We start from the raw sequence: 18,616 nt of genomic DNA on the forward strand, positions 1-18,616 counted from the left end.
GGAGTTTGTGCCCACTTCGCCTTCTGCATGCTGTGATTTTTGTCCGACTTGAGCTTGTTCGGGTCTTACGCATGCTGTGGACAGTCTCTGTGAGTGCATACGTGCGTCTGACCTGTCGAGTCTGGACAATGCAGATTCCTTTGGCGTCGTGTACCACTTCCGGCTCTTACAATTCCTCTACTCCCTCTTTGGAATAGATCCCTGAGCCTTGAAGGTACGATTAAAAACAAATAAGCAAATGAACAAAAAACGAAAAACATCTCCCATTTAGAGCCGAGTGTCCCAAAGTGTCTGTTAATTTCTGTCTACTGCTAGAAGCTTCTCTGATGAGGGCTGAGCGATGCACTGATCTATGGGAACAGCAGTATGTCATTAGGGGTCGTTTTATTGCTATGTTCATTAAGCAGAACAAAAGCAGGGTTTTCCCCCTAGGGCCCATGACCTAGCAAATCTCAGGTCAAGATTATCTTAGTGTGAGCATAAGTTTATGCCTGAACGGGAGTGGGGTGGGGTGAGATATGTAGGATTGGCCCTTGAAGGCCTTCCCTCCAACTGTTTGCCACGCCCCCCGCCCCACCCCCACCCCCACCCCGGTACCAGTAAGAATACCACAGCCAGCTGAGTGGCTTTGCCAACTTCACGCTGGTACCTGTGCCTTTCATCTGGCCCTGATCCAGTGCAAGCACACAACACACACCCTGCAGGTGGAAGACCCACCAAGCACGGAGAAGGGTGGAGGAGCGACCGCAGGGACACCTCGCTAAGCCTGGGTGAGAGCTAGCCTTTCTGGGCGGGGAGGCAGGGTACTAAGTCCTAGAGGGGTAAAGCCTGCCTGGGAGGTGCAGGGCCCCTGCCTCGAAGGGCGGGGAGCTAAGCCTATGTAGGGTGGAGCCTGCCTTGGAGGCGTGCTGAGCCTAGGGGGAGGGGCCTGAAGAGGGGTGGAGGTGATGAGTCCGGGAGGGGAGGAGGTGCTGAGCCTGGAAGAGGAGGAGCACTGAGCCTGGATCCGAAGAGGCTCCGACTACAGCTGAGGGACCAGCTGGAACCGCAGGAAGCTGGGTCTGTCTAGTTTACAGTTGTTCAGAGTCTCCTGGGTTGAAGCCGCAGGACCAACTTTCTAAGGGAGGGTAGGACCCCCAAGTCCAAGGCATTTCACCACACGTGAAGGGAACTCACCCTCAACTACTGGGAACAGCTGGCCATGCATCTGGCTTCGTCATCCCCTTGAAGGTAGGCTGAGCATCGGTCTAGGATTTACAAACATAGTTGCTTTCAGGCTCTGACGCTGGCCAATCTGCTGTAGGAGGAGATACAGTATAGGACAAGGTCGATGTGAGCATCTGTTGCCAAGGAGCTGGAGAGACAGCTCAGTAGTTAAGAGGTTTGGCTGCTCTTGTGAGGACCCGGATTAAGTTCCCAGCACCCCGCATGGTCATTCACAACTCCGCAATCCAGTTTTCCAGGTGACCCGACGCCCTCATCTGGCTTCTGTGGATACCAGGCATGCACGTGGTGTATAGTCGTGCATGCAAGCGAACACCCATATAACGTAAAACAAATCTTACTTAAATTTTTATTTTTCATTATTTTTATGTGTAGGAGGGTTTTGCCTGCATTAGCTCCTCTGCACAAGCAGCCAGTTCTCTTACCCTCTGAACCATTTCTCCAGCCCCAAGTATTTTTCAAAAAATTCACTGTCAAGCTGTATGCTTGTCATCAAGCACTCAGAAGGTGGAAGCAAAAAGGTCAAGAGTTCAAGGTCGCCGGGCAGTGGTGCGTGCCTTTAATCCCAGCACTCGGGAGGCAGAGGCTGGTGGATCATTGTGAGTTCCAGGCCAGCCTGGTCTACAAAGTGAGTCCAGGACAGTCAAGACTACACAGAGAAACCCTGTCTCGGAGGTAAAAGAAGAGTCCAAGGCCAAGGTCATCCTTAGCTACATACTGAGCTCGAGGCCAGCCTGGGCTGCATAATGAGCTACATAAAAGACTCTGTCTGAACAAAACTAAATACAAAGATTGCTAAGGTTAATCAATCGTTCTCTGGTCTCTTTCCCCAGCTCCTTCTGATCTTCCTGAGTCTGGCAGTCTGGCTGCTGTGGAATGTGCCTGCTGAGGTACCTACAAAGGTCAACCGAGCTCCGGGCGGTCCACCAAGAGGCGTTGCTTTAGGTCAGTAAGACCTTCCGACTGTGGCCCCACCCATACCCGGCTGACCACGCCCCCTAAACGGCCCTATGCTTAGACTCAGCTCTTTCAAGCCCCGCCCTCTGGAGTGGAGCAGCCATTGGCCAGATTTCCTAGAATAGTTTCCGCTTGGTCCCGTCCACGACACACCCCCCTTTTACCTTGAATTTCCAGAGGGCTAGGGAAGGTTCTCTGCTCTGGAGAGTCGGCCTGCTCCACACGACCCGATGCGACAGAGGCACAGTCCCCTGAGCTTCTCGAGAGCTCCCGCCCAGCCCCAAGGTCCAAGCCCTCTGGTTTCCAGCTAGGGGTCAGGGCAGTGGCTCTTGGGAGGACAAGATATTTAGCGTTTTTTTTTTTTTCTCCACACCCCCTTCTTCCTGTTCTCTGTGCAATGTTGATATAACTGTATCGCCCCCACTCACTCTGGGCAGTGTCTTCTCACAGTGTAATGGTGCTCAGGTGGGGTAGGGGAATCCATTCTGAGCTTAAGGTCATCAATTAGAAGCTGAAGGACACACTGTGGGAGGGTTCACTGGGCTCTGGGCATGAAGCTCAGCGGGGCCTGTGGTAGAGGAAGAGGAAGAGGAAGAGAAGGCTTTAGCTAGGGGCCTGGAGATGCAGCTCAGCTTTAGAGTGCTTGCCTGCCATACAAGAGGATCTGGGCTCAACCCCCCAACACTGTGTAAGCTGTGGTGATGCTCGCTGTAATCTCGGCACTATATGCTCCTAGGAATAGCACTGCCTTGGCAATTGCAAGGTGCTCGCTCACACACATGGCTCTGGGAGGAAGCAGCTGTGCCTTTCCAAAGGCTTGTCAAAGTTTCGTGTCTGGCATAGTATGGACCACCTCTCTGCCCCCACCTCCACCCTTATGGAGGCTGCCTTGACTTCAGCTGTGTCAATGACTTTACTAAAACTCCCAGTAGGCAGGACAATGGAAGGTTTCACCGGGGAGGCAGCTGCTGGAGACTTAGAGGCTGGTCATTCCAGCAGGAAAGTGTCACTGTGAGAAGTGGCCATGATGGAGCGGCCATCCAGAAGGTGGCTAACTTTCAAGAGGGACTTATGTCTCCTAGCCATGCAGCGGAGTGTTCCCAATTTACAGATGTGCGACAGGTTCCCAGAGGGGCAGAGGAGGTCCCAGAATCCCTGAGAAAGGGTTCCAGATTTGGAGGTTCCTCTGCGAAGCTTCCAGGATGTCCTCCACTCCCACAAAGTCCCTGCCTGTACCAGAATTTAAGAAGCTCCAAGAATGTGAGGTGGCCGACCTCCTAGGAGCAGAACTCAGCTCACCCCATCTTTAGGCAGCTGTCTGGGGTCCTTTGGAGCTTCTGGGAGGCATAGGGCTCCCATTGTTCCAGCCCCCTCTTGTACCCGACTGGCCAAACCGGTTCTGGGGAAGGGGGGCGGGGAGCAGGCACGTCGAGACAGCCGCCTGCCTCTGCGAGGCTCCCTCACCCTCGCCTCCCCCCTCCCTGGCCCACACAATACCCAGGAGCTTGCATTGCCCAGCATTGGAGCCATGCTGACATGGTCCTCTGAGGACTTGGCTACAACCCCATTGCCCCTAGGGTGGCCTGGAGCCCTGGACTGTACCAGCAGCTGGACGGAGGAGCTCCCTGGCTGAGGTAGGGCCCTGGGTCAGCAGCCCATCCTCCCCTTGCTATGTCCCGAGGGAGTCCTTTGTGCTGCCTGCCCGCTGCTTCTGGCTTCAACCCATTCCTGGCTTCCTGGGGCCCTGCTCGGCTTGAAAGCCCCTCTTCAGCCATGACCTCCAACAAGGTTTCGTCCCTTAAGGAGCAAGGGATTCTGGCAGGGTCCCTGTTCCTCTGAGCAGGAAGCCAAGGGCACTAAGCAGGGAAGGAAGGGCTGGGTACTGGGGGCCAAAGGTGCTGTCCCAGACAACAGCAGTGTCTAGGGATGCTTTGCCTATTGACCTCTTTATCTAGAAGTGCCCCTGCACAGACCAGTCTTTGGCTTCTGCCAAATCTTCTCAGCCTGCAGAGACACCTATGACACAGGTCTCATAGAGGAGGCTTCAGGGGGACCTTCAGGTCACTTGACACACGAGGATACCAAGACCAGGAGAGTGGGCTTATAATTTGCCTAAAGCCACAGGGCCGGTCAGTGTCAACATAGGACCTCAAACCTGGTTTCCAGAGTGACCCTCGCCTCTGAGCGATCACATCTGGGTGCCCAACCACCTGCAGCCAGTACTGCCTGAGACTTAGACTTTTTGTTTCCTATATGAACAGAGAAGTGCTACACTGTATTAAACCCAGCTCTGGACCCAAATCACCAACATCAAGGTTGGGGCGGGGGTCTGTATCCTAAAAAGCTACTGGCTGTTCCTGTGTCTCCTGGGCCTGAGCGCGCGGAGGAAGCAGACCCCCCCTAACACTCCCAGGCTTTATCCTGTGTTCCAGAAAGCCCTCCTGCAGGGCCCCTTCGTGCTTGCTCCCCCAAGCTTCTCCTCTGAGGACTTAAGTTCTGATGTTTTGTTTACTTTGCCTTATAAATCATGGGTGGTAGAGGGGAGGGTCATTTCCTGTTCCCCAGGGGCTTCTAAGCCAGGGTATGTAGTACTTTGACCTAAAGGAGACCTGTGTGGTGGGCAGAAGCTAACAGTGTGCCCTCCCACTTGCTCTTACCACTGGCTGCTGGCCCAAGCCACCCCCAGCCCCCCACCAAAGACTGAGGAAGTAACAACACTCAGGGGACTGCCTATCATCAGTGACAAAGCTCCCACCATGCCCTTGAGGCACCTCCTGTGCACCGCTGTTGATTAGCGACAGGAAATGAATACCAACTCTCCTACTTTGCTGCATGAGGTTCAGAGTGACTTGCCCAGGTGGGCGCTATAGACGTAAGGGACAAAGGGAGGGATGAGGTACAGCTGTTGTTTTGGGGAGCTGTTGTTTGACACCACCACCACCCCCCAGGAAAAACCAGCCTTTTCCTCAACCCTTCCAGGCCAGGAGTACTGGGAGAAGCAGCTGGGGTGCAGGGCAGAGACCCAGTTGTCCTTTACAGAATCCACCCAGATACTGTCTCTGCCTCAGGCTGGGGATTAGCGCCCCATCTCTTTGTGCTGGGTCCTTGAGGGTTTTAGCCTTACAACAGTTAACTGGGACCTCCTCCAGGAAGCCTTCCTGGCGTACTCAGTTCGGGCTGGGCCCAGCCCCACACCGTGTTAGCGCCTGTGGCTTGTTTCTTGCCAACTCAAATTATAACTGCTTTTGTTTTTTGGCTCTCCCACCAGACTGGCAACCCCACTGGGTTTGCGCTATTATTTGTTCGTTGGTCTCCCTGCTTTTGTTTTTGTTTGTTTGTTTGTTTGTTTTCTGAACTTCCCATCTGCCTGAGTATCTGGACCTGTCTGCAATTCTCAGGGTTCTCAGTCTCACTCTGTGTCTGGGTCTCAAGCGTCCTCAGCCTCTGTCGCTTCTCTTCTTCGGTCTCGGAGTTGGCTCCTGAGCTGTTGTCTCCAGGGCCGCTAGTTCTCTGGGTCTCCCTCTTATTTCTGCCAGACTGGGCACTGCCCCTTTGGCCCAAGGGGCCTCTGTGCAGGGGTCCTTGCTGCCCAGACTGCCCACAAAGCAGCCGGGCAAGTGTAGGCCCCCGCCCAGCCCCAGCCCGCTGCCTGCTCCCTCCCTCTCTTTGCCTCACCACAGGGTTTGATGAATCAAACTCTTTGTCTGGGTGGGATCTCCCCCAGCCAGCTGGGCAGAGACAGGGCTTCCCCTGCCGGGAGCTCGCAGGCAGCATCAGCAGCAGGCTGCAGCTTCAGCTGAAGAGGTGAGGGGCAAGAGGGAGGCCACAGAGGGCCCAGGGCGGAAGCTGGAGGGTCTTGAACCTCTGGGCTGATCATCCTGCCCTGAGGTACTGGCAAACTGCCTGGGGATGGCGTCGTGCCCGGAAGCGGCCCTTTCTGCCTGGCTTGATCCAGTGTCTGGGAGCTGGGGTGGGGATAAACCCCTCTGTCATCTCAAACTAGGGATTGGGCATCTCCCGGCTCTACCCTGGGAGGGACTAATCTGGGTGGTGGCCCGCCTGACAGTCTGTGACCTCCTAGCCAGCCTGGCAAGTGTGTAGGCATCACTCAGCATGAAGGCCTCAAGTCTGCGTGTGAAAGGGGGTGGTGGATGACCTCAGAGCAAGGACATTGGGGGGCCGTATGTATCTGCATCCTGGTGTGTGTGTGTACCTGGAAGCGTGTGTGTGTGTGTGTGTGTGTGTGTGTGTGTGTGTGTGTGTGTGTCACTGAGAGAAAACATCTAAGCCTGTGTAACAAAACAGAACAAAAGTAAGGGAATGTTTCAAGTTATCCAGAAAATGTGTGGCTGTGTGTTGGAACATGAGTTTGTGTGACAACATGTCATGTGTCAGTGTATAAGGAGAAATGTACAAGGTGGCCGAAAACACAGATTCGGGAGTCGTGATGCCTGCCTGTGTGGGAATGCTGGCTCTACTGTTTAGCAGATAACCGCCTCTGCACCTCACTCTTCTTCCTTCCGACATCAGTTCCTGGGGTCGATGGAGGGTAAAATGAGATGCTACGTGGGTCTTACTTACTCACTAACTGCTGGTTAATATTGGTGACTACTAAATAGGCATGTGAGTTTGTGTAACTGTGTGTACGTGGACAAGAGGGTCTGTCCAGGCCTCCAGGACATGGTGGCCCACCTGCCCTCTCTTTTGTACTATCTGTGTGGGTCTGATACCTTTTCCCCTGCAGGTCCAGGAGGGTGGCAGAGCAAAGGAGGAATGGACTGTGGGCCACCTGCAACCCTCCAGCCTCACCTGGCTGGACCATCTGGCACTCCCCGCCGCCCAGTAGCCGTGTGCCAGCAGGAGAGCCTGTCCTTTGTGGAGCTGCCCACCCTGCAGCCTCCGAGCCCAGTGTGTGTGGACCTTTTCCCCATCGCTCCAGAGGAGCTACAAGCTCCTGGTAGCCGCTGGTCCCTGGCGACCCCTGACCCCCTCCAAGGACTGCTATGGCTGCCGTCCTCAGGAGGCCTCGATACCCATATCTCCACCAGTGGAGGGATGAGGCCCAGCAGGGCTGGCAGCTGGCCCCACTGTCCTGGTGCCCAGCCTCCAACTCTGATGGGACCCTGGAGCTCTCAGCACACACAGCCCCAGCGCAGGGCCAGCCACGGTGGCTCAGAGAGGAAGTCAGCCTGTGAGTCACCCTGGTGGAGGGGGGGGCCCTTGGGGGCAGCAAGGGGAGGGACAAGGTGGCTCTTTTTGAACCCTTTAAACTCCAGAATGCCCCAAAAGACAGGGCAAGTTTTAGCGACAAGGGAAAGATGGCTCATAGGGCCCAAGTGACTTGCCAACATTACATAATCAGTCTGGCAGCCCCTGTTCCCTTTGCCCTCTGCAGCCAGGCCCTCTGTTCTCCTTGTAAAGCTCTTGTTATCCCATTGCTCCCCCCCCCCCCCCGGACCTCATGTTTGATGTTCAGGGTCATGCCACAATAACATGGAGGAAGAAGGGACAGACTCCAGTGAGTGACAGCTGTTAATTTATTCCCCACCCCCAGGGCGTAAGATGCAAGTGTACCATAATGAGGCCACCGGCAGCAGCGGCACAGAGACCTCCACAGGCCTTCTGGAGACTGGCAGGGCTGCGCAGGAACAGGCTCTGTGTACGGAAGAGCCCAGGCCACAGGAGTTTTCTGGAAACATCAGAGGGGTCCTTGAGGCGCAGGAGCGAAGGCGCTTCTCAGCCTCAGAGCTAATGACCAGGCTTCATTCTTCCTTGCGCCTGGGACGCAGCACGGCCTCCAGGGCTTTAACCTCAGCCTCAGGTGCTGCAGCCACCCAGGAAGGTACCAGCTATTTTCCCAGGCTGCGAGGGCACCCTGAACCAGGCGGGCAGAGTACAGCCTACCCACTCGTGTTAACATCTTCAGGTGATCAGCTGGGTGCTGCCCTGCGTTGTTTTCTGGAGCGCCCACTCCCAGCTCTTGTTTTCTCTAGGGAAAGTGCCTGTGAGGGAATCCCGAAGAGCGGAGATGAGGGTGGACAGTGCGTCGCTGCCGGCACCTGTCGATCCAAATGAGGTCCACGGTGGTCTGCTGGAGCCCAGGTACACACCTCTGTCTTGGGGTTCGGGTTGGGCAGTGATGCAAAGAGATCCTGACACTCTTTCCTAGGCTGGATACGCACGAAAAGCCATCTCAGGACCCCAGCAGCGCCACTGAGCGGCGCCAGTCCCGCTTCCTCCTTAACTGTACGTGCCGAGGGGTTAACGGGGAAGGAGCCGGGATGTTGAAAACTGGGGAACCCGCTCTGGGGGACCTGGGAGGTAGAGACAGCGTGCAAGGGAGAGAATTTCACTACCTGTGACTTGTAGGTGGGCTAGCATGCAGTCGGTGCCCAATAAGTGTTTCTGGTGTGGGTAAATGAGCTTCCGTTCCCACCTCCACCCCGCCCAGCTGTCCTCTACCAGGAGTACAGCGACGTGGCCAGCGCGCGCGAGTTGCGACGGCAGCAGCGCGAGGAGGAGGGCCCCGGGGACGGGGCGGAGGGCGCAGAGGAGGGGCCCGGGCCACCGCGCGCCAACCTCTCCCCAAGCAGCTCCTTCCGCGCACAGCGCTCGACGCGAGGCTCCACCTTCTCGCTGTGGCAGGACATCCCCGACGTGCGCGGCAGCGGCGTCCTGGCCACGCTGAGCCTGCGCGACTGCAAACTGCAGGAGGTGAGGGGCGGGGCTAGAGGCAGGCGAGAGGACCCATGAGGAATAAGGGGCTGTCAACGTGGAGAAAGGGTGGGAGAATCTGAGGGGGGGGGGGGAAAGACTTCGGAGCCCAGCAGGGTAGCCTGTAGAGCCTAGGATAGGATGAGAGCTAAAGCAGAAGATGGGGATCCGAGGGAGATGAGGGGCTGTTAGTTTGTAGAGTGGGTCGGGCGTGGGGGGCACCTGGGAAGGAAAGCCTGGCTGAGGAACCAGGAGAAAAAGCCAGGAGGGTATAACACGGAGAGAGGAGCCTATGACGGGGGGCGGGGTGCAGAAGTAGATCTGGCCACTCAACCAGGTCCAGGGACCGTCAAAGCCAAGGATGGGTGAGAAGATGTGGGAAAGTAGGCTCCTAGAAGCTGGCTGGGAAGCCAGGACTGGAGTGGAGGGGCGGAGGCTACGACGGGGCGGGGCCAATGCAGATGGTCTGGGACTTCGTAGGGGTGGATGGGAGGACCTGGGAAAATAAGGATTCTGTAAGGCAGGAGGGATGGGGGGGGGGAGCGGGGGAGACGGACAGGAGGTGGTTGACTGGGGTTGACGAGGGCTTGGGGGAGCCGGGGGAGAGGGTGGGGTCTAGAACTGGGTCAGGCACACAGGGGCGGGGCCATTGAGAACACCCTCGACGGTTGAGACCCTAGCTAAGGCAGGTGCGGGCGTAGCCAAGTGCCAGGAACGACGCAGGCCCTAAGGGAAGACCTACCGTAACCGAGCTTGTCAGCTGGCGACTTCGGGCGCGCCCGAGCCCCACCTGGCGCCAGATTATCTGCAAGGGCTGAGAAGGGACTGGGAAGTGGTGCCTACAGAGGCTGCCTCTTGATGGGAGATTTGAGACCTTGGTCTCGGGTGGCCTGACTTTGCTCTTACAACCTGGCCTCCACCCTCCCTCAGGCCAAATTTGAGCTGATCACCTCAGAGGCCTCGTACATCCATAGCCTGTCGGTGGCTGTGGGCCACTTCTTAGGTTCCGTGGAGCTGAGCGAATGTCTGGGGGCTCAGGAAAAGCAGTGGCTATTTTCCAAACTGCCGGAGGTCAAGAGCACCAGTGAGAGGTGAGGGAGTGACCTGGCCTGGCTAAGAGTGGGGGACAGAGGTCCATAGTTGTGCAGTTCTTGACTTTCGCCCTCCCGGCAGGTTTCTTCATGACCTGGAACAGCGTCTAGAGGCCGATGTGCTGCGCTTCAGCGTGTGCGACGTGGTTTTGCACCATTGCCCTGCCTTCCGCCGGGTCTACCTGCCTTACGTCACCAACCAAGCCTATCAGGAGCGCACCTACCAGCGCCTGCTGTAGGAGGGGCTCTGCGGTGGTGGGGGTGGGGGGTGGCTTGGGCAGGTGCCCAGGACTGGGTGGAGTAGGGTCACTCTGAAGCGAGGGCTTCCGGGAGGAAGTTCTGTGTGAGACCCATCGAATGGGGCAGGAGTGCCGAGAGTCCCGCCTGTGACAGCACACTTTGCCCACTGTCTAGCCTAGAGAACCCCAAGTTCCCCGGCATCCTGGCTCGCCTAGAAGAGTCTCCTGTGTGCCAGCGGCTGCCCCTCACCTCCTTTCTCATCCTACCTTTCCAGAGGGTCACCCGCCTCAAGATGCTGGTGGAGGTAGCTCACTTCACTAATGGTGGGGTGGAAGAGGGTAGCCAGCCACCGGTGGTCTGACACCTTCCAGAGCATCTGGTTTTGTTGTTATATCGTCTTTTATTAGCATATATTAATTGTGCACAATAGGTTTCTGATTTTTTTGCAGGGGGGTGGTTGGTTTTGGTTTTACGAGACAGGGTTTCTCTGTGTAATAGCTCTAGCTGTCCTAGAACTTGCTCTGTAGACCAGGCTGGCCTCGAACTCACAGAGATCCGCCTGCCTCTGCCTCCCAAGTACTGGGAATTATTTTTTGTGGCTGTTTTTGTTTGTTTGTTTGGTTGTTGGTTTTTGTTTTTCGAGACAGGGTTTCTCTGTGTAGCCTGGGATTAAAGATATGTGCCACCACCACCTGGCACACACTAATTTTCATTGTAACATTTCCATACATATACGGGTCATTTATGCTCAATCCCTTTTTTCCTTTTGTCCCCCTCCCACTGGCCTCCTGCCTCTTCCCAGGTGGCCCTCCTCCTACTCTCATGTCTTTTTGTGTGTGTGACCCAATGTGCTTCTTTTCTTTTTTTTTTCTTTCTTTCTTTTTTGTTTTTGTTTTGTTTGTTTCATTTTGGTTTTTCAAGACAGGGTTTCTCTGTGTAGCCTTGCCTGTCCTGGACTCCCTTTGTACACCAGGCTGGCCTCGAACTCACAGCGACCTGCCTGCCTCTGCCTCCCGAGTGCTGGGATTAAAGGCGTGCGCCACCACGTCTGGCCGACCCAATGAGTTTCAATAGGGTGGCATATAGGAACATGGGTTAGGGGTTACTAACTAGTGGACACCTTACTAGTGACTACAGCACCCAAGAAGCTATCTCTCTCCTCCCAGAACATCTTGAAGCGGACGGCACCCGGCTCCCAAGATGAGGACATGGCCACCAAGGCCTTCAATGCACTCAAGGAGGTGAGCTCAGGGGCCAGAACTGTGGGCTCCTGGGGGCCTCCCCTTCCCCTGGTGGGAGCCCAAATACCCCCTCATTCCACCCCCAGCTGGTGCAGGAATGCAACGCCAGCGTGCAGTCCATGAAGAGGACGGAGGAACTCATTCATCTGAGCAAGAAGATCCACTTTGAGGGCAAGGTAAGGGAAAGCAATCTCCGGGGGTGGGGGGGCAGGAGAGGAGGGGGGCAGGACAAGGGTCACCCCCGCCCATCTCCTCCCTTCTCTGCTCTGGACTCACCCGGCACCCCTGCCTCACCAGCCTCCCCACTGTCTACCCCGTCTCTCCAGATCTTCCCGCTGATCTCACAGGCCCGTTGGCTGGTGAGGCACGGGGAGCTGGTGGAGTTGGCCCCGCTGCCCGCCGCCCCGCCTGCCAAGCTGAAGCTGTCCAGCAAGGCTGTCTACCTTCACCTGTTCAATGACTGCCTACTGCTGTCCCGGAGGAAGGAGTGAGTCGGGTGGGAGAGGCCTAGGGGACCAGAGAGTCCATCCTTTGTCTCCTGTGCAGGGCTTGCCTCCAGGTACCTCAGAGCTTCTGCTGGTACCGGGCTGAGCTGCAGGGTATCCTGGGCCTTGGAGGGCACTGTAACAAAAACATAGAGGCAGATCCATCTACCAGGCAGCGTTGAGGGGGTAGACTGTGTGCAGGAGACTTGCCCCTGCTCTGAGCCTAGGGGAGAGATGAGACGCACAGACAGGCCCAGCCAGATCTGCCAGTAGTCCCATGAAGGTAAACGGCAAGTGCTTGTGTATGCTCGGCAGCTCCCCTGTGCTCCCCTGGTATGCTGCATAGACTGTTCCTCTCTGTTCGGAAGGGGTCTCTCACTGGGCCAACAGGTCCCCTTGTCAGTCTCAAGGTCAGGGCCCTAGCAAGTAAAGGAGCCAGGAGATGGCCAGACCCCAGACTGTTACCTACTGCCCTGCCGTGCTCTGCTTTTCTCGGTATGGAGAGCGTCCACGGCTCTGACTTTCCTAGTGAGGAGGATGAAAAGGAAAAGTTTAGGGGGCAGGGTACAACACTGGGAAAGGAGTGAAAGGAAAGGTGTCTTTTGGAAATATTTATTTATTTATTTATTTATTTATTTATTTATTTATTATGGATACAGTGTTTCACCTGCATGTACACCTGCAGGCCAGAAGAGGGCACCAAGTCTCAGTATAGATGGTTGTGAGCCACCATGTGGTTGTGGGAATTGAACTCAGGACCCTTGGAAGAGGAGCCAGCAGTGCTCTTAACCTCTGAGCCATCTCTCCAGCCCCTTGGAAATTGTTTTTAAATTTAGGATGTGGGGTGCATTTCTAGACAGGGTTTCTCTGTGTAATAGACCTGGCTGTCCTGGAACTTGCTCTGTATAGACCAGGCTGGTCTCGAACTTAGATATCTATCTGCCTCTGCCTCCTGAATGCTAGGATTAAAGGTGTGCGCCACCACTGCCTAGCTCTAGTATTGTAGTGTGTGTGTGTGTGTGTGTGTGTGTGTGTGTGTGTGTGTGTGTGTGTGTGACATCACAGTGCACCTGTGGAGATCAGAGGAGACAACTAGTAGGAGTCACTGCTCTTCTTGTTTCATGTGGGTCTTGGGGATCGAACTCAGGTCACCAGGGTTGGTACCAAGTGCCTTTTCCCACTGAGCCATCTGGCCAGCCCGAAGAATCTTAAGCTAAGAGAAAATCTTAAGCTGACTGTTCAGTCAGTAACATGCCCCTGCAATGCGCCAGGCCGTGTGCTGGCTGATGGGGAACATGAATGAGATTTGTTCTCTGTCCACAGGAACCCTATGCCCGTGGACACATATCTTGATAACCGCATCACTGTTTTTGTTTGTCTGTTTTGTTGGTGGTTGTTGTTGAACATTTTAGGTTTGAGGTTGGTCTCACTAAAGTAACTCTTGGCTGGCCTGCAACTGACTGTGTAGAGCATGCTGGCCTAGGACCCACAGAGATCTGCCTGCACTAAGATCAAAGGCGGGCATCACTAAGCCCCAGCTGGGTTGTTTGTTTTGTTTTGTTTGTTGTTGATAAGACAGGGTCTCCCTCTGTACTCCATACTGACCTGAACCCCCCTACATAGTCCAGGTTTGTCTCAAACTTAAACACCCAGACTCCTGAGTGTTGGGATTACGAGCATGAGCTGCCATGTTGTCATTTTGGTTTGTTTTAATTACACGTCTGGCTGTGGATATGTGCAGGTGCCCTCCGAGGCGAGAGATGTAGGGGGCCCTGGGGCTGGAGTTACAGGCGGTTGTTTTAATGGAAAGATGTGCTAAGGTAACCACGGCTAAAAATGAGCAAAGTTGCCAGAGAAAGAGACTTAGGAGTTGGGTTTGGTCTTGTTTTTAATTAAGATTTATTGTATGTGCACGGGTGTTTTGCCCACATGTATGTCTGTGCACTACCATGTGTGTATAATGCCCAAAGAGTCCAAAAGAGGGCATCAGGTCCCCTTGAACTAGAGTAACAGGCTGTTGTGATCGGTCATGTGGGTGTTGGGTACTGAACCCAGGTCCTCAGGAAGAGCAACACGTGCTGTGCTCTTTACCACTGAGCTATCTCCAGGCCTTGAGCTGGGTTTTGAAGAGAGAGTAAGAGTTTTGTGTAAAAAAAGTAAAAAAAAAAAAAAAAAAGTTTTGTGCAGAGAAATGGTTGGGAGAGAAAAGTTGTGGCAGAGCAGCAGCCTATAGTCCCAGGGCACTCAGGAGGCAGAGACAGAGATGGAGGCCAGCTTGGTCTACCTAGCAAGTTCTAGGCTACAAGGGCTACAGAGTGAGCTCTTTCTTGCCTCTAAGTAAATAAATAAATAAACAAAGAGAGAGAAAGACAGGAAGATGGTGCGGATGTTGAAGTCATAGTCGAGCCTGGGCTGGTTCTGAGGGTGGGGGTGGGGTGACATTCTGACCCTGGCCAGTTTGGAGGGTGAAGTGGTGGGAGGGACCAGAAGCTTTTGTCCAGATGAGCGTAGATGGCCAAGAGGGGGCAGGTGCTTCCGGATGGACAGATGACAGAACAGGGAGGCAGAGGAAGGAGGGACCTGTGCCTTTTAACGCAGTGGCCCTGAACCCTTTGCGAATGAACAACCCTTTTACAGCGGTCTCCTAAGACCATTGGAAAACCCAGATCTTTCTATCGGGATTCATAACAGCAGCAAAATTACAGTTATGAGATAGCGACGAAATAATTGCATGGTTGGGGAGTCATCACAACAAGATGAACTGTATTAAAGGGTCCCAGCATTAGGTTAGGTTGGGAACCACTACTTTAGTGTGTGTGTGTGTGTGTGTGTGTGTGTGTGTGTGTGTGTGTAGGGAGGTGGACATGCCGGCAGGCCTCATGTACAGTGCAGTGTTGCAGGGAGAGCTGGGCCCTGTTTCTGAGCTAGGGTAACAAATCTGGGCCCTGCCTCACCTCCCAGTATCTTAGCCCCAACAGGCCCAGAAGCACCAGGCTCCGACTTGGTGCAAAGCCTCATGGGAGTTAGTCAGTTGGAGGCAGAGAATTGTGCCGAAAGATGTGGAGAGCGCACTGGGGTGGGGGTGGAGCTTCTATCACCTTCTGCCAGCAGAGACCCAAGCCATCGAACTCACAGCAATCCTCCTGCCTCAGCCTCCTCAGCTCTGTTCCCTGACAGAAACTGTACTGGATATTGGGAAATGGCGCCCAGTGAAACCAGGCCTGGAAGAGCCTCTGTCAGTTCACCTGGTCCCTGAGGTGGCTCTGTGGGGTAGCACCTGGGCTCCATGGACCCATCCTGTTCTGTTGTCTGTCCTCCAGGCTTGGGAAGTTCGCTGTTTTCGTCCATGCCAACATGGCTGAGCTGCAGGTTCGAGACTTGAGCCTGAAGCTGCAGGGCATCCCGGGCCATGTGTTCCTGCTCAGGCTGCTGCATGGGCAGCGTGCCAGGCACCAGCTGCTGCTGAGGGCGCGTACCGAGTGAGCACCCCAAACCCCTGGGGCAGAGTGCAAGGCTGGGTGGGCAGAGCAGTGGATGTATTCTGGCAGGCGGCGCCAGCCTCTGTGCCCCTCCATCAAGGAAGTGGCAGGAGGCCGGAGTGGCCAGAGAAGCAGTGGGTGTCGGGGTAAAGGCCTGGAGCCTTGCACATAACCCAGGATGTCTGGACCGAACCGTAGCTCTCTCTCAGCTCTCGTTCCCAACCCTGTTCTGGGACACTGTACCTGGCCTGTTATAACCACACCTCCCTCTCCCTAGAAGTGAGAAGCAACGGTGGATTTCAGCCTTGCGTCCATCCAGCCCCCAGGAGGACAAGGAGGTCATCTGGGATGGAGAAGGTAGGACCCAGAGCCATCTGTGGGCAAGGTGCACAGGCTGACTCCATAGGCACAGGCAAGCCATCTTGCAGACTGTGAAAGGGAGAGCCAGAGAGGCCAAGTCTGGGTCCTCCTGCCTAGACATAGCTGGGTCTGGGGCCCACAGCTGTCTGTCTGTCTGTCTGTCTGTCTGTCTGTTTGTCTGTCTGTGTCAGTTACAAAGAAGATAATGCCTGTGATCCCAGCACTCAGGAAGGCAGAGGCAGGTGGATCGCTATGAGTTCGAGGCCAGCCTGCTCTACAAAGTGAGCCCAGAATAGCAGAAACTACACAGAGAAACTCTGTCTCAACAAAACAAAACAAAACAAAACAAAAAAACAACAATAAAGAAGATAGGCCTGGTGTATACAGGGGGTGGGGGTGGGTTTAACATCATGGTGGTAGCTGGATGAAGGGGGGTGCTCCTTTGGGATGGAGACAGCTCTGTTGGTGTGATATGAGACTGGCAAGCCAGGCTACGTCTAGTTGGAGAGGCTCTTGGCAATGGGCAGGAGGTAGCCATGGGAGGTGTCTGAGCAGCGGCGCGGGGCGGGCTATAGGTCTGAGATGGGCAGGAGGACACATTCCCAGCGAGCACGTGCTGTGGGTGAGGCTGGGGACTAGACTCTCATTTACTCCTCATGGTGAGGTTGTTGCTAGACTCTTTCACATCTCTGAAAACTGAGGCTCAGAAAAATTACATGATTTGCCCAAGGTCACACAGCCAGTAGCTAGAAGAGCTGGAGTTGGGCCAGACCTGGTCCCCTTCCCTCCCTCCCTCCCTCCCTCCCTCCCTCCCTCCCTCTATCCTTCCTTCCCTCCCTCCTCACTTCCTTCCTCCATCCCTCTCTCCCTCCCTCTTTCCCTCTTTCCTTTTTTTTGAGACAGAGTCTTGCTGTGTAGCCTAGGCTGGCATTGAATTCATAGCGAACCCCCTGCCTTAGTTTACCTACGTACTGGGATTATAAATATGAACCACCACACCCAGCTCAAACTGGTTTGCAATGCTCCTGCCCCTCTGCTCTGTCACAAAGATGAGGCCTAGAATGCGACAGATTCTCTGCCTTGAGCTCTGAGTCCCACTCAGGCTGAGGACAAGCCTCCTACTCCAGACAGGTGGTCAGCAGAGGCCACTGGGAAACAGTCCCGAGGGTGGAGAGAGATCCTCTTTGCAGAAGGCATCCGTGGCTCGGGGCCCACAGCAGCCGTGTGTGGTTGGGGCTGCAGAGCCTGAGAGGGAAGCGGGCTGGGTGGTGAGGTGAGCCGGAGCGGTCAGTGTCTCGTGGGTCTTGAGAGGTCTTTGGAACTTTAGACACATGCAGAGGAGTGCCGCAGCATGGGGTGGGCATCTGCGGTTTGTGGGGAGTCTAAGAGGTCAACATAAGGTATTGCAGTGATCTGGGGAGGCCAGTGCCTTTGGCCAGAGTCTCATGCCTGGGATGGGCAGAGGAGGAACTGTGACCCCTCCACCCCTACCCCCTCCCCTATTTTTTTCTTCTCACTGCCTCCTACCTCTGACCTGGACCCTCTCTGGGCTCTCAGACCGCCCCCAGGTCCAATGTGTGAGGACCTACAAAGCCCTACAGCCTGATGAGCTAACCTTGGAGAAGACAGACATCCTGGCAGTGAAGACCCGGACCAGCGATGGTGAGAACCAAAGCTTCCCGACAGCCCTTGTGAGGCAGGGGTAGATAGATGACCAACCTGTCGCGGGGGTGGGGTGGGGGGGTTGTGCATGGTCAGCCACAGCATGTAGGAATCTGGTTAGACCAGAGGAGGAACTTCCTGCTTGAGAATGGAGAGTGATGGAGGAGAGTGGAAAATACCCTTCTCAGAGAGTAGGGGGTCCTTCCCAGGAGCTGGTGACGCTATAGTAGTGTCACCTGGCCCCAGGCTAGCATCAGGCCCAGGTGTTCCCTCCCAGGCCTGCCCGGCAGCCCTTTGATACTGACTGCTGTGCGTTCCTAGGTTGGCTGGAGGGTGTGCGCCTGGCTGACGGTGAGAAGGGGTGGGTGCCACAGGCCCACGTGGAGGAAATCAGCAGCCTCAGCGCTCGACTGCGCAACCTTCGAGAGAACAAGAGGGTCACCAATGCTAGCAGCAAGTTGGGAGACCCGCCTGCCTGATGCTCCTTGGGACCTGGCTGGGTCTGCTCCGGTGCTGGCGGGCTTCTGTGTGTCTGGGGCCTTCTCTGCGGGTGCTGGTTCGTAACAGTTCTGTAAATACGCCCCAGGCCGCCTGGAGTGTGCTGGCTGTTCCTGCTGTCACCTGTCTCCTGGTGCTCTGAGGGCAGTGGGGCTGTGTGTTAACCTGCCACATTCCTCCTCCAAGTGTCAGATCCAAGCAGGCTTGAACATTAAAGTGACTCCATGAGTTTTCGTAGTTGCCTCTTCCGGCTTGTGCCAAGAAAACACCCCCAAGGGGGGGGGGGCTTGAAACTATTCAACTGTAGATCAGAAGCCCAGCTCTAAAATCAGCCTCCCAGGCTGAACTTCGGGTGGAGTCATGTTGGGCCCCATCAGGGTCTCAGGAGAGAATTGCTCTTTGACTCCGTGTACCTGGTGGCTGCTAGTGAGCTGCAATTGCAGGTACATCCTGGTCCCACTGCGTGTCCTTTGCCTCCGGCTGTAAGCCTGTGGACTCATTTGAGGTCCACCCAGACTCTCTCCCTATCACAGGCTTGGAAAAACCATCTATGGACATACTTATTCTGTGTTTTTGTTGTTTTGTTTTGGATCGTTGTTTTAAAACATTTTGGTTTGGGTTTTAGATTTATCTGCATAGGTATGTGCACCACAGTGCATGCAGTA

General features: G+C 55.1%; 1 protein-coding gene across 13 annotated transcripts; it reads left to right on the forward strand.

The window, feature by feature from the left end:
- Window positions 1-619: 619 nt before the first annotated feature.
- On the forward strand, window positions 620-18,185 carry ARHGEF19 (Rho guanine nucleotide exchange factor 19). 13 transcript variants are annotated; one of them, XM_084786447.1, is made up of 19 exons: window positions 620-770; window positions 1,600-1,899; window positions 2,058-2,169; window positions 3,181-3,815; window positions 6,926-7,372; window positions 7,736-8,023; window positions 8,175-8,283; window positions 8,351-8,427; window positions 8,633-8,895; window positions 9,826-9,986; window positions 10,069-10,221; window positions 10,401-10,530; window positions 11,393-11,467; window positions 11,554-11,643; window positions 11,794-11,954; window positions 15,273-15,431; window positions 15,709-15,788; window positions 17,349-17,453; window positions 17,775-18,185. In XM_084786447.1, exons 5-19 carry the CDS (start codon window positions 6,955-6,957, stop codon window positions 17,930-17,932), a joined length of 2,427 nt encoding a protein of 808 aa, XP_084642573.1. In that variant the 5' UTR covers window positions 620-770; window positions 1,600-1,899; window positions 2,058-2,169; window positions 3,181-3,815; window positions 6,926-6,954; the 3' UTR covers window positions 17,933-18,185. The 13 variants fall into 13 exon arrangements, with proteins under 13 accessions (XP_084642573.1, XP_084642585.1, XP_084642579.1 ...); XM_084786453.1 differs by lacking the exon at window positions 620-770 and adding an exon at window positions 963-1,230; XM_084786456.1 differs by lacking the exon at window positions 620-770 and adding an exon at window positions 963-1,230 and having other exon boundaries at window positions 1,722-1,899.
- The last annotated feature ends 431 nt before the right edge of the window (window positions 18,186-18,616 follow it).

This window comes from Acomys minous (genome assembly GCF_964271855.1).
Source record: "Acomys minous genome assembly, chromosome: 6".
Taxonomy (NCBI): domain Eukaryota; kingdom Metazoa; phylum Chordata; class Mammalia; order Rodentia; family Muridae; genus Acomys; species Acomys minous.

Coding starts and splice junctions, on each gene's coding strand:
- ARHGEF19 (XM_084786447.1), top strand. CDS start 6,955: ATGGACTGTGGGCCACCTGCAACCCTCCAGCCTCACCTGGCTGGACCA. Junction 10,222..10,400: donor CGCACCTACCAGCGCCTGCT/GTAGGAGGGGCT, acceptor CCCACTGTCTAG/CCTAGAGAACCCCAAGTTCC. Junction 11,644..11,793: donor AGATCCACTTTGAGGGCAAG/GTAAGGGAAAGC, acceptor CCGTCTCTCCAG/ATCTTCCCGCTGATCTCACA.